The sequence below is a fragment of the Chaetodon trifascialis genome, chromosome 10, assembly GCF_039877785.1.
Source record: "Chaetodon trifascialis isolate fChaTrf1 chromosome 10, fChaTrf1.hap1, whole genome shotgun sequence".
Taxonomy (NCBI): domain Eukaryota; kingdom Metazoa; phylum Chordata; class Actinopteri; order Chaetodontiformes; family Chaetodontidae; genus Chaetodon; species Chaetodon trifascialis.
In genome coordinates, this window is record NC_092065.1 from 19528298 (window position 1) to 19543964 (window position 15667).

The 15667-nt window shown below is 43.7% G+C and overlaps 1 protein-coding gene across 2 annotated transcripts in view; it reads right to left on the reverse strand.

Annotated features, from left to right (window-relative positions):
* Positions 1–2436: 2436 nt before the first annotated feature.
* bcar1 (BCAR1 scaffold protein, Cas family member) overlaps positions 2437–15667 on the reverse strand; it is an 81791-nt gene continuing 68560 nt past the window's right edge. For both annotated transcript variants that reach the window (XM_070972452.1, XM_070972453.1), the window contains exons 3-8: positions 13418–13567; positions 8792–8887; positions 7334–7720; positions 5822–6703; positions 4674–4760; positions 2437–4575 (exon numbers count right to left, since the gene is read on the reverse strand). In XM_070972452.1, the coding sequence (XP_070828553.1) occupies positions 4033–4575; positions 4674–4760; positions 5822–6703; positions 7334–7720; positions 8792–8887; positions 13418–13567 (2145 nt within the window). In that variant the 3' untranslated portion in view covers positions 2437–4032. The remainder of the gene's footprint in view (positions 4576–4673; positions 4761–5821; positions 6704–7333; positions 7721–8791; positions 8888–13417; positions 13568–15667) is intronic.

Consider the following 15667-nt stretch of genomic DNA (forward strand, 5'->3'; position numbering starts at 1 on the left):
ACGTGATATTCCCATAACAATGATATTGAATTTTGGATTTATGCATGATATGTCCCAGTGGCAGCTTACATACAGAGAATAACTGAGGGCCTAAGATGGAGCGTCCTCTGTGGCCCTTCTGATCCGTGGTGCTCCACAGGCATCACTGACCACAACAGAAAAAGTTCTGCTTGATAAATAAGATCTGAACCTGTCGAGGGCAGTATCACTGATGCAAACCCACTTTTTAAAGCGTTCCAATAGAATAAAATAATGAGACTAAGATCCAACAATAACAAAATCAGCTGTGAACAAAAGACTGTAACTTAGCTGAGGATGGTTTTGGTGGTATGATGTGCATGGAAACCAACAATGTTGTAATTATTCAAAAAAGAAATCAACTCAGACTAAACAACTTTCTTTAGAGTCTTTTGCTAAAAATGGTAATTTAAAGAAATGAGTTGAAAGTTTTAAAATCCAGAGTCTGTGGCTGGGGCTGAGGAGGGAACACAGACAGTGGATGGAGAGCTATTCTGGCAGGCATCACATCTACAGGACTAGATGAAGGCTTTAATTTGGCAATTGTGTCCTTTCAAGTGCACACTGAAAAGTCTTGGAAATAGCAAAGCAAGGAAAAGGGGTCACAGTGTGGAGAAGGCAGTGACACGACCAATCTGGATTTTGATATCTCTTACATTCCAATGGTCCACCCGGGGGCTGTAGGAGAAGTTAATGCTGCTTATTATACTTCCCGTATATTGACTCAAACCCTAAGTTCACATTTCTGCTCATATCAAACCCCCGAAGAGTCTCGTGAATGAACTGATGCAAACCATTTCGCAACAGGAGGCACAATTAACACCAACAGCAGACAAACAACTGTTTTTAAAAGTAAGGCAACATGGAAGCCACTCACCAATTATGTCTCTCAGTGATCCACAGATCAAAAACACTCCAAAAAGCACAGCGTGGTAACATCAGCAAAGATCCAGGCGATCTACTGCAGTAAATATATTTAGTCCAAAACATGATAATAATCCACAGAAAAATGTTTAGAATTAGCAGGTGATGTGCTTTCCCCATTACAATTTCCAGAAGCATATACAGATGGGTGCCATCTTGTTTCCTGTTAATCACATGGAGGCTCAGGTTTCAAATGGTACATCGACCAATCATGATCTGTCATGTGAAGCCTAATAACCAGAGTGACCAATAGCAGTCTGAGCTGAGCAGAAGGGCGGCCTTCTCTTCTTCTGTGTGAAGATCAAGCCAATCCAAACCAGATGCCTGATGCTTTGAACAGCCAATGAAATTCTGAACACGCTGATATGGTTATTAACAGCTCCAATCACATCAAACCAAGGGATTCAGCACTAAGAGGGATACTGCACACAGTTTGAAGTGATATATATTGTAAATGGCCTCAATATAAAGGTATATTGCAAAAAAATTAGGTAAAGATACCTTAAATATGAATATACATGGCCAAAGTTTATATTCCATGAATATAAATAGCTATTTATGTAGATAAATATAATAATTCTAAAAATATTCAGTTTTAATTGAACTTGGAACAGGGTAAGGCTTCATGCTGTGGTCCCATTGTGTCTTCCAGCTAATAAGACCTGGTCCGCAGGCATCTATTTGCAAAAATAACTCCCCTTTTTCAGTGTGTTCAAACTTTTATTACTTAATGCCAGTAGCACTTGCAGTGATTCTGCTGCAGCTTAAGATTCTGTGTCACCTTTCAAAGAAGCCCACAACCATACATAAATGGTTCAAGAACAGCTTTCATTTTTACTGCAATGAGATGTATTCACTTTGTAAAGAACGGCAAAAATTGCTCACAGTTGATGGAGGAGGGTTCATGATGGATAAGATGATTATGAAAACAACTCTGGGGTTATGATGGTTTGTTGCAATGACGTTGGTAAAATAAGAGGATCCGGCTGTGTGGTCAGAAACACAAATCTGGCCTCACAAAGATCAACACTTTTGAGAATAAAACCAGAGGAGAGGAAAATGTCCAGTGTGTGTCCCTTTAAGCGAAATTGACCCTCAACTGACTGAATTAAAAGATTTCACAAAGTCTATAAAATAGTCTATAAAAGAGGAATCAGAGGGGCAGCATACATATATCTTAAAATCACCAAAAATCAAGACTGTCAAAGCAGGCATAAGAGATCTGCTGAAAGATCCGAAATTCCTTAAAAAAAAAGAGAGACTTTTAGGTTAAAGCACAAAATAAAGAGGTCTTGTCATTTACCATAAACTCCAGTGATTCAGATGAGGAAAGGTTTCTGAGAGAATATGGGGATCACTTCAAATACATCACTGTGAATCACAGCCAGTCCAGCTCCTGGACTTGTGAAAATACTTAAAACCAGGAGGACTTGTTTCATTGAGTGAGTCGTCTGGACTTAAATCTCAATAAACATGAGGAAATGTAAGTATTTTGACAAGTGAAAACATAGAAAAATGGTTTATTTGTCAGTGGTCTAACATTTAACAATCCAAGCACAACTGAGTGAGAAGGCAGATGTGGAAGAGGACTGAGCAAGGAGGCATGAGGTGAGGAAGCGAGGTTCATTCGTGTGCAGAAGCAGGAACTCAGTTACCAAAAGCGACAAGCTTTAACGACTGATACTGGGACGGGACCGTGTAGCTCCAAGGATAGAGTTGAGTGGCTGCTCCAGACTGTCACTTTCTAAAGAGAGGAAGCGGCTGCTCAGACAAGGTGTCATTCACAGCTGTGTAGCAGCAGCAGCAGCAGGTTTTCCTTCAGCCTCTTCAGTCCGGGTGGAATGAGGGAGAGGAGTGGAACACCTCTGCTGGAAATTAGAGTGAAACACAGATACCTGTGCTAATGCCCTACACATTGTCTTCAGGAGATCCTGATATGATTCAATGACATTCCAAATCATTCGTGAACATTACAAAAACACAACACATAACAGTGTCAGAGAAAAGAGGAAAAACAGGTTTAATTTCATTTGTGGATTTTACCTTTTTACACTCCTTTTCTCTAATACATGCCTCTTACAAAACAACCTACGTATAGTTTTCCAAAAAAAGCAACTGAGATGGCACTGAGATCATCTTTAAATACTGCTGGACTGCAACGGTGCAGCTCTGTGGACATCTTTTGGCAGCAGTGTTGCCTGCACTGGTGGACTGAGATCAATGTGGACAACAACCTGCTGCTCCAGCACAGAGGCAACATGGCAACGTGCGGAAGAGACAGTTTGTCGTCTGGTGAAGTTTAAAGATGAGAGTGTGTGCTCCAGTGTTTTTTCGGAAAGTGTGCCTTTGTCAGGGATGGAGAAGAGCATAGACGTACTACAACATACATTCATACATATCATCTGGAATTTACACATCCATAACAATAATGATACAAGGATCAAGAATTAGAGCCATAATTGTACGGTATAGCAATAATAATAACAATTATTGATATTGTCTAAAAACTACACTTATGTTTTCATCTTTTCTTCCAAAAAAAAAAAGAACCATATATTTATATTTATATACTGGAAGTTCTTAAGTCTCTTTTCTTTCTGTTTTCTGACTAAATAGGTAACTTAAATATTTACAATGATTATTTTACAACCATTGGCCCAGCCCACTGAAGATAAATGTTCCTTTTAGCTTGTGTAGAATAAAAAGCCTGCAGAGGAATGGAGGAATGGTCCCAGTGAAAGGCAAGGTGGAGAGGGAGCAGAGGATGGATGTGAGGTCGGTGTCGCCGTTCCCAGACAGGGTCCCAGACCCCCAGGATCCAGGGTCGTATAGGGTTTCCCATGCTACGTGTCAGGAGCGTAAGGGTTTGAAAGCCTCACCCTGTCGAGGCACGCAGGGTCTCCAACCTCACAGCGGAAGGGTGTACAGGGTTTCCTGCAGCACTCTGTGCTCCACGGGGCTCCAGGTCCTCCTACCCCATGCTGCAGGGGCGTACAGGGTCGTCCACCCCGTGTTGACTGCCCCATGTTCCTGGGACATCTCAGTTTGTGTCACTGTTTGGTTCATGTTCCTCCTCCCCCCTCACAGCCCCTACATCACCAGCAGCTGTCCCAGCACCATCCTGAACTGCTGCGTGCACCCTGCCAGCTCCCTCACCCTCTCAGTCATCTCTCTGGCCGCTCCAGGGGAAGGATACTGAAGCGCCGCCGTCTTCGTACTGATCACGATGTCCTTGAGTTTTTCGCAGAGGGTGTTGCTGCTCTGGGCCACTCGGGCCCTCACCTCAGGAGACTTGGCCTGGCGCGACAGCGTGTCGCCAATGAACACCAGCTTGTGTGCGCTAAGGATGACGAACTTGCTGTGTGCCACGAATATCTTAGGTGGCTGGTTGGAGTTGACGGAGGTGAAGAAGGCATCGATGGCATTGGTCACCGTGGTGACATTCTGCTCGCATTGCTCCTGGTAGAAGAGGAGGAGCTGCCGGTCGCCATGGCACAGTTTGGAGGAGGGGCCTCCAGAGCCGTTTTGGGCCAGCTGGTTGGCCATTGGGTGGTGTGGAGACGGGACCCAGCCCGTCATGTCATTGTTGATTGGTCGGCTGACTTCCTGCTCTAGCCGCTCAAACTGTTTAATCTGGAAGGAGAGGAGGAGGATGGAGACAGTTATTATCTAAACAACTTTGATCAATTAATTTTTTTTAAGTTGTTTACCAAGCGCACAGACGCAGGTACCTGTTGCTGTTCCAGTTGTGTCTTGTGTCGGATGATGTTGCCTTTCTCCAGCAGCTGTCTTTGGTTCTTCTCAAACTCTTCCTTGCCCTGACAGATCAACACACAGCCACACAGTTGTTATACCACCTGTACTCACTCACAAGATTCATCTAAAACACATCTCTTTGTGGATCAGTAGGAAGATGACAAGTAATGTGCAACCTATGTCTCCCTCTAGTGGTGACATACAGTAACTGTAATAACCTGGATGAGATGATCACTGCTGGTCTGGGAGGCACATGTGCAAGTGGATGGAGTTAGGATCACCCGTTGGTCAGGTGTTAAAACTTGACCTACGCACATGTGCTGCTCAGAATGGGTAGTGACAGGGGTGTAAACAATGATGCTACTTTTCTGAATACTGTGCTCTGAACTAAATGTCAGAAAGCTGCTGTGAGACTTCATTTGCTCTGGCATTCATATACAGGAATACCAACAGCCCTGACAAGACTGTGACATAGCTTGTCACTGTTCAACAGTGAAAATAACATATTATTACTTTCATGTGCACTATCAATATCAGGAAATAAACGGATATAGTATAAAATATAGTATAAAAGTATGGAGCGTCGCTGTAGTTCACGCAGCGTTATCACATTATTTATGAGTCAAAAATATGTGAAGGAAAGACAAATGGACAAATGAATTAAGTACTCTCTTCTCGCAAAGTCTCATTTCATGACCTGCATGCATGTGACTGTAGCATTGAAATACTTAGAAGAACACAGCAAATATTAATTTTCATCCAAAGATTAACACAAAATCAAAATAAGCTGTTAAAATGAACACTCATACTGTCCATATTCTATGTCCTGTTCAATGACCACAATCATCTCATGCAACTATGTGGTCTTTATAATCAGGCTGGCACTTCATCACTGCTGCTAAACACTTCTGTACCAGCAGTCACCTCCATCATAAGCATTAGGTGTTGCTTCAGCAGATTCCTCTCTATGTGTTCATGTTTACTCGAATATCATGCATGTCATGCTAAAGGAACTTCTATCATAACAGCAAACACAGCGGCAGAGTTTCTTTTCAACTTGTGAGTGGAATGTCCTCACAACTATATAAAGAGGCACATGGCATGTGTGTGTGTGTGTACGTACCTGTAAATGTACGTAGTCATAATCCTCCATCCAGCCTTCCTCTGTGGTCTCATACGGCCTGTCCACACCTTCCTCTTCCTCTGCAGCTGTAAACTTTGGTGGAGAAGGGAGGGGCCGCGACTGAATGTGCACCTTCTCTCCTCCCTGATAGCTCCCACTTCCCGATCCTGTCATGTGACCGCTGATGTCTCCTGGGATTGGAGGAAGTGGCAGCTGCTGCTGCTGCCGGTTGGTCCGTTTGAAGAGCAGCGAGGCATTACCGTGGAGAAATGAGGCGAGCTGCTTGGCGTCGTCGGGGATGCCTCGTGCCGTCATGATTAGTCGATCTAAGTCATCCCCTCCTGGTGGCGGTGCTGTGAGCGCTGTGTGCGACCAGGAAATGGCATCTAAGCTCTGACTGTGTCGAATCAAACTCTGGAAGACCTCCTCCATCTTCCCCACCTGACGGCCCAGTTTGGTCTGCAGAGAGCGGTCTGTGGCCTGGGCAGCATTCGCCACAGCACCCCGGGCAAATTCTAGGAAGTCTCGGACGGTGGCACGCACCCGGTCAGCAGCCTGATGAATGGCCGGGAGGTTCCCTTCAAGGTGAGCAGGGCCTCTCCAGTTACCTGTGATGAAAGACATCATGAGGGAAACGCTGGACTCAACAGCTTGCTGGAGGCGAGACAGACGCTCCATGGCCTGCTCCAGGTCCAAGATGAGGGGTTTCCCTGGAATGGAGCCAGGAGCAGGAGCTGAGGAGGAAGAGGAGGTGTCGCGGACAGGGACCATGTCTAAGGAGGAAGCAGAGTGGTTGCTCCGTGTGCTTCCTGTGCTTGAGGCAGACAGCCGCTTGAAGGACATGGTCAGCTCCTCACTGGTGGACTGGGCATCACGCACAACCTGGAAAACACACATCATCACTGAAAATGACTGGATTCAAGCAGGATGCACAGAAGCTGAGCAGCTTCCCCCTGTTTCCTGTCTTTGTGCTCAACTAGCAGTGTTAATTTCCCCCCCAAAAAACCCTGATGAAAAGTACTTGTTGATAACCTTATTTCCACGACAAAAACAAGACAAGGCTCAATAAAAATGAGTCCAACATTTGTCCACAACTAAAAACTAAATGAAAAGGTGAAAGATGGAAGAACGGATAAGCATTACAGTGCTGTTTTCATGCAAATGACAGCTAACTGGGAGCTTAAAAAACATCTTTAAATTCATCTATGAGGCCTTTGAAAAAGCCAATGTTACGTGTAACATCATCACATCAACTTCTTGTTCTTGTCTTAAGCTAAACACCAGCTTGTACTCATGACTTGATTTACTGAAGAGAGTGAGTGTGTCACATCACCACAGAACAGAGAGACACATACAGCACAGCAGGTGAGCGCTGCCTTTCCACTGACCTCATGATAAACAAAAACATCACTTGTAACCAACTGGACACAACGAGCTGGTGATCTCAGAATACTTAGAAACATGAGACTAGGCACACATCTTTCCCAGGATGTGGGACTTTACGTCTCCTACCTGTGGCGGGACATCGTAGATGTAGTGGTCTCTCCTCTCTCCTCCTTTCTCCTCTCGCTCCCGAGGGAAGTCGTAGACATCCTGCGCGGGGTGACCGCCGGTCCGCAGGCTGGCCGGGGTGTCATAGATCTCCTGGGCGGCCTGACTGACCCCGCCCCTGTCTCCATGATAATGCTTGTCAGCCAGGATGGGAGGCGGGACGTCGTACACGTCCTCAGGAATCGGCGGCTCATCGTCATCGTTGAGGTTGTTGTGCAGGTACTGGCCAGGAGGGACGGGGACTTGTGGCTTGAGTTTGGCAAAGTGGGGTGGTACGTCGTAGGTCTCCTCTCTGATTGGCTGAGCATCGGGGACGTCTTTACTGACAGACGGAGGGAAGTCATAGACCTGAAGAGAGAGAGCGAGAGAAATGACATAAATTGGTAATTTGCTGGGGCTTTTGTCATGAACAGTTTTAGTTTTCAGGTCTTCCCAGAAAGATCAACACACATCTTCTAATGTCTGGAATAATTACAGGTAACTGCTCATTGATAGACATCTTTTTACTCTTTATTTTTTAAAGTGGGTAAATTCTGCAATTTCACAGTCTCTGTTCATATTACATTATAAAGCACACAACATGACAAAAAACTTGAAGTAAATAACATAAATCTAAAATAAATACATCTAATAAATGCACCAGAAGCCAGAAAATTGCAAAAATTGATTTACCTCAGTTTGTTATCTGTATTTTCATAGATGGCTACTATAAAATGGCAGAATTGGATTAATGTGTTGTTGTGCTCTCATTAGTTGACGATGTGTTTTTTGATTTTCTATCATTTTGTTTGCAAAATTCATCAGAAAATGTGAACTTTGTGTTGAGTGCTGAAGAGCAAATGTTAGCATGCTAACGAAGATGCGACAATGGCAAATATTACTCCTGCTAAACTGATGACGGAGCTGCTAGCATGGCTGTTGACTGTGGTCTCACTGATATTCATGTAGATCTTAAACTCTATCCATTTTTACTGATGATATTTTGGGGCTGTGTTTTGCTGTTTATGTAACATTTTATTGTCTTATTTCTGTCGTCTCTGTGAGTCACCCTGACAAAGGCAGTGTACCGTTCTGTATTGGCTGAATAAGAGCAGACTTAGTCTGTTAGTGTTATTGTCTTTCATATTTGATCCAGTCATTATCTTTTATGATGTCATTGTCTGGGATTTAGCTTTGGGTATTTCAGTTCTTTGTATTCTTCTACAATGGAAATAAATCCAGGGCTATATTGTTCTGTTCCTGAAAGTGACGTGTACATTTTATAGACAAATGTTCAGAATAAACCAAACCAAATCAACTAAAGGGGGTAAGATTACCCACATATGTACAGTACATCTTTAAACTGCCAGGATCAAGGAATTGTTATAGCACATATCTGTGACACATATGAACACAGGAAGTCCACATCCAAGGCCTTACCGTCTGCTGTGTGTTTTTGTCTGTACTTGCTGGGGTGTCGTATATATCTTGACCACTAGAGGGCCCTTTCACCACCATGGGAGGGGTGTCATACACCTGAACACACAGAGAGGGACAAACATAAATAACATGTTGTTTCACACATCACACTGGGGACACACTCACTCACACACACACACATATGAACTCACGCCTATCAGTGCAGTGATGTGCTATATCAGAGAGAACACGTCATACATGGGGCGGACCTGTACTTCACATGTGACTCATATTCAGTCATTATGAGGCGCATCTGTCTGAAGGCAACAGCCAGCTCCGCTCAGCAAGTTATATTTACGACTTTCTTAACACCACATAGAATTACATTTGATAAACATTTCATGTCCATACCAGCCAAAGTATCTAAGCATGCAGGAAAACCAGCAGGGACAAAATGGCCATCAGTATATAACAATAATTCCTAATGATTAATTAAAATAATGCAACCTGGGCCTGGACGTGAAATGGATTGATGTCTAACCAATTCAAAAATGATTTCAAGAGAAAATATTTAAGAAGGAAATCAAATTCAAGACCTTTCAAAATCTTGTTTGAGGGAACTGAATTCATGATTTTTACAGACACCCTGTATTAATCCTGCAGCAACTGCTCAACATTACACTACTGCAGAATTGGCAAGATGGGAGACTTAAGTGACTCAGCAGAGTTGTTGGTACCAGCTGTGGTGATAATTTAAAACACGTTAGAAGCAGCCGCTTTTTTGGGGTTTCTCTACACTACACTGTCTGTGGGAATGGTGACATAAAAAGAGGAAAACCTTGATGTAGACTGGAAGTTTATTTACGGCAACACTACTGAATGAGAAAAAGAAACATCAGACGAATGCACAATCCTGGTTTTGTGTGCACGCAGTTCAAAAGCTGCTCCAATTAGTTCCTCCAGTTGTTGTTCGTACGCTTACAAATGTGTACTTGCTGCAGTTGTTGATTTTGGGCGAGAGGGTGCTTATCGCCAGATTCTGGCTGGGAGGCTCAACAGGACACACCCACATCTGGGTGTTATGTATTGGCTCATGTGTGTTTAACAGATGAAAAAGCTAATGGCGAGTACACAAACATGGCTTAAGAGGAGTCTAATGGAATGACCGTTGCAAGTCCAGTCAAGTGTAGTATGCGGGGGAAGAAAAAGGAAAGAGGAGGGGGAAGATAAGAAGGGCGGTGAAGAGAAGGGAAGAGGAGAGAAAGCAAGAATAAATAAGAAAGGGTATGAAAAGAAGGCAGAGAGGAGAGGACGACACAAAGAGAAGGAAGAGGTGGAGAAAGGGCAGAAAAGTGATGAGGAAAAAGGAGGTGGAGAGGGCAAAGAGCCATCCCAGGAATTTGAACCAGTGTGGTTTTGGTCACATGACCACCTCTCTGTAAGACAGTGATCTTATTGAGGAAATGTTCATCTATCAACACTCTCTCCCTCAATCCTTACTGGTCTTCAATCAAGTCCTCCCTTGACTCGTTTCTCTGTGGCTCTCACACATACTGCAATGATTTGCAGTAACTGACCTCTCACACTCACACACACACACACACACACACACACACACACACACACACACACACACACACACACACACACACACACACACACACTGGATACATGTGTGTGCGTACAGAAACAGCTGTTGTGATGCCACGCCCGTCCAAATGGGGCATTTCCACAGAGAGAGAAAGGAAAACCACCAGAACACATTAAACTGTTCGCTCTGTAGGACTCTGCACCATCACGTTCATTATATCTCATCCTAACAAAAGTCACATATACTAAATGTTAACTGTGGTCATGAAAGCAAAGACTATTTCAATTTGAAAGACAAAGTGAAATTGTGAGCGACCAGTGCTGACTTGAAAAAGAGCACAGACCTGGAACTGAACCAGAACTGTCTCTTATTTGAAAGCTGAGACCCTGACCCATGATGAACCAAAAACTGTTAGAGGGGAACCCGGCCGGGAGACACTGATCTGATTAACACCAATTTCACAGCTGAATGCTTTTAACAAGTTGATGCTAATTTACAAGTTGTCAAAACAAAACTTTGTGTCTTAGCTAAAGTAACAATAGTAGTCTTGTCCCCTGTGACTGGCCCTGACGCATGAACAGACTCGGGAGCCGAGTTAATAGAACGGGACCTGACCTGGACCTCACTGCATAAGATCAGAATCAGAATCCATATGGGTCTTAGGTCGGGTGTTGGGTCCTGAGGTTTGGATGGACCTGTGAAGGTCTCTAGTTTGCTGGGAAAGCATGCACTTAAAGACATAACCAAGTGGCTAAGAGTCCCCAAGTCCAAATAGGGGACACTGCCAAAGGTGGCTGAGAAAGGCAGAGCTAAGACCCTGTGAGAGCTGAAGATCCCGACTGACTAACAAACGGGCATTGTGGTGGTCGACAAGGAACAGAAGACAGCAGTAGTGACTGATGTAGAGATCCTGAGCTACGTCAGGAAGAAAAGCATGAGAAGCTTGAGAAGCACCAAGGGCTGAAGGGAAAACTAGACTGGATGTCGAAACAGCTGAGATCCTCTGGTAGAGGACCTGAGCGTGCACGTTGACGTCATCAGCTCAGTGTCTTTTACACAGACTGAGTCAACCGCTGTGGTCGCTGCAGCTGGAAAGAGGATCGCTGTGAACTGATCAGTGCAGGCAGGGCTGATGTTCCAGCAGTGTAAATATTTCTGCTCAGACGTTAGAAAATGTTTGAGGTCATTCCCTCTATGGACGTACAGTAACTGTCATGTGAAGCAGCTCCCTGTACCCCATAGCTGTACTATGATGTTACTGTGTGTGTGTGTGTGTGTGTGTGTGCACGTCTGTGATTACTTGTTATGGTCAGAGCCATCTACCATGAGCCGTCTCCCACACAGCAGACATTTTGATGAAGTGCCTTGTGTTGCGGTGCGTTCATTTTTCACCTCTCAGATTGCCGACTTCAAAAAAGCCCAGCAGCTACATCTGTTATTACAGCTACACATCTTCCTCCTGCTCCTCCTCATCTTCCCATCCTTCATTTTCCTCATCGGTCACTGTCACCATGTTTTTCTTCATACTTGATTCCTCTCTGTGCTCCTCCTCCCGCTCCCCTTCTTCCCTCCTACAGCTCATTTCCCCCTCCTCTTCCTCCTCCTGCGACTCTCGTTTTACTGTGGTTGTATGTGAGTGACCTTTCTCTTTTGGCTCGTCAGCACCAAGATTCTCTTCTACGTCCATTTTGCCCGCGTGCCTGCGCAAAGGGCCTGCTTATTAAGCAGAAAACATTGTGAACAGTATATGTGGAATTACGCAGGAATAAACTGACCTATGTGTGTGGAGTCAAATGCAAAGTCACGCACACACACACACAGTGGAACATCAAGGCCGCCTGTTGGTTATAAATGACCATCACTAAAGATAGATCTAATATTTAGAGAGGGAGAGGTTGAATGTTACACCACATCAAATATTAATATTCTGCAGACAGGACGATTACTTGGTGCCAGACAATACCTGTGTGTGTCTGCGTTGTGCAAGACACTGTGATGGATAAGAGTACAATGCTGTGATGACACAACACCATTTGTAAATGTGCGTATCCTCTCACATATTTACAGCTTTACGAGCTTACAGTCACTAAATCCACACCTGCAGCTACTCTTACTGAGAGTGCCGGAGCTGGAACATTACGACCGAGAATAAGCAAAATAATCCTTTAAGTCATTGATGACTGATTCCACTGGAGTTTCCACAACACCTTTGACACATACTTCTGAACTGTTAATTAAATGTTACCCTGGAAATGAATACAAAGGGATCAAAAGCATACCTACTTATCAAAACAGAGTACAATATGAAGGTAATATCTTTGGAAATGTACTTTAATTGATGTAGAATTTATACTTTTAAAACTTTTATTTACTGAATATGTTGTATTACACCACAACAAATCTGACATTTGTCCAGTGCAGAATGATGATATTCACTACTTCACTTAATTCAGTTCGATGCATATAAGTTTGTCTTTTTATTCAAGCACCAAACATTTCATGCGACTGTGATTTGAGCTGTTAATCTGAGTATATCCGTCGAGTATCAAATGTTTTGCAGTCTTTATGGATGTACAGCATTTTGGTTGAGGCATGTTGGTTCTTCTCATGAAGATAATTTCCTAAATATGCTGAAATACTGTGAAAGCAAAATTAAAAACATTTTTTTATGCTCTTTCGAATCAGGTGAGGTCTTTATGTGGCACTGATATGTGATTAATCAAAATGAATCATACCCAGCATGTCAGATGGATACACTGATTAAACACATCCAATCCAGAAGAATCACTCACACACACACACACACACACACACACACACACACACACACACACACACACACACACACACACACACACTCTCTCTTTTCCATCACTGGGGACATTACATAGACTTACATTCATTTCCTTGACACTTACCCAAACCATAATCATAACCACTACACGCTGAAAGGTGAGTCCCCACAGTGTGACTGTGTAAACAGATTTATGTCCCCACAACATGAGCAACGCACACCCACACTGACACAGACACACACTCACACACAGCAGTCTGACCTGTGCATTGTACTGCTGGCGGGTGGGCGGCACGTCGTATATTTCCTGCTGGGTCGTAGGCTGATGTCTGGGAGGGACGTCGTACTCGTCCTGCTCTGGTTTCACTGTGTCGTAGACATACACCTGTCCAACCCGAGTAGGAACCACCACCTGCACACGAAAACGCAGAGGGCGGAGAGGCCAGTGAGAGGCGAGAATAACGTAAACATCAATTTTAAGGTGGGAGGATGGAAATAAACCCTGCTAGAAATATTAATAATCATATCAACAGAGTGAGAAAAGCTTTGTCAACAGAAAAAAAGATAGCTGCAAAATCTCTTTAAAGTCCCTTTCTCTGGAAAAAAAAAAAAAGTCATCAAGACTGTGTTTATGTGACTATGGCAACCTGCAAAGGTCACAATGCACCAGTCAGTCACAACAGCCTAAAACTAAAAGCCTTCTTCACCTCTGAACAAAGGTTTATTGCTTCTTCACACCGAATGAACAGAGACTTAAGGTTGTTCAGTCTCATTAAAAAAAAAAAAAGCTGCCGACATGGACACACATAGGCAATAAAAACAGAGTAGGGGTCCTGTCATAGTTGTCGTGGGAACCAGGCTGCCCTATTGTGTGCCTGTTTAAACTCTGCATTATATGGTTTGAGTGTAGAGTCAACCAGGCAGCCTGGGAAAACACAACAGCTGTGGTATACAACACACACACACACACACACACACACACACACACACACACACACACACACACACACACACACACACAAACAAAAGTAGTGGAGCTAGCTCTCTTAGTATCCTTTTATCTCCTCTCCTCATTTCCATGCGCTGGTTAAACTAAATATCAGTAATACCAGCATTAGCTTGTGCAATCACTCTGACATTATAATACAATATTGTATGTTGTTAGCAGCATGCTAATCACCAACGTTGTGTCCAAAATCCCTCAGTCATTCATTATTCCCTGCAATATAATCCCTCAGTAGTTTACTCTATAGCGAACAATAAATTGAAAGCGGACACCTACATGGACGCTCACTTAGCATTTTTACTAACAAGTGTAGGGTTTTTAGCAAAAATGAGTGTACATGCTGTTGCCACCACCACCATTTTTGTTCCTTTGAGGGAAATGTTGAAGGCACTACTTTATTTGAAGATCATTTTTGCAGCATTTCTGCTTTAAGAAGAAGAAGAAGAATTCCTTTATTCGTCACAATTTACACACAACATGCAGAGTTGAGGGGGAAACTGCACACGCCATGCATATGTGAAATTCTTTCCCACTTTTTGACCCATCCATGGTCAGTCCTTCCTCCACGGCAGACCAGGAGCAGTGGGCTGCCAGTCGACCGGCGCCCAGGGACCAGTTCCATTGTCGTCACCATTGGTCAGGTGGTGATCTTCTTGCATGATTTTAGTGGGGGTATTTTTATGGAGGAAACCCCGGGTGAACACGGGGAGAACATGCTCCATGTTCAAACTCCACACAGAAAGGCCCTTTATTTTTCCTGGTGCAGCAGGCACCAAAGGCATGGTGGAGGACACGCCCAGCGACCACAGCGGGATTCGATTCGGGGACCTTCTAGCTGTGAGTCGACAGTGTTACCACTGAGCCACCGTGCCACCAAGTAGACTGTAAGAGAGACAGGGGACGACATGCAGCAAAGGGAGTGGGCTGGAATCAAACCAGGGGTTCCCTTGAGGACACTACTAATGAATGAATTTCTTGTCGCACGAAGTTCAGACAGTTAACTGTGCACCTGTAGCACAAAGGGAGCGGCTGCAGATAAAATTCAGTCCATCCAAAACGGCAGCTCTGGGATGCTACATGGAGTCACTGTGTCACTGTTTGCTGAGGCCTTTCTTATTAAGGTCAGGTGGAAATTCACACGGTTTTCTTTGTTTCCTTTATCTATTTTATAGTTACAATATGAGCTGACAAAGACAAATAATTGTGCTCAATATTAGAATGAAGTTTACTTCTTAAAAAGATATTAAAAACCTGCTGTAATAAAAACAGAGCTAGGCCGGGAGCTTCCACCTGCTCCTTATGCTACTCATTATAGTGAACTACTGCAGGCTATGCGTCCTGATCGATCTCTGACTCTGGTGCAGGGAGATGAAACTGATATTAATCTTATTATCTGACTATGGATGAGAGAGATTGACACATGTCAAAACAAAAGAAAAAGTTAGCTTATAGTATGCTAAAGAACAAAACTCAGGCCAAGGTACAAAGAAATCATTAAATTTCATC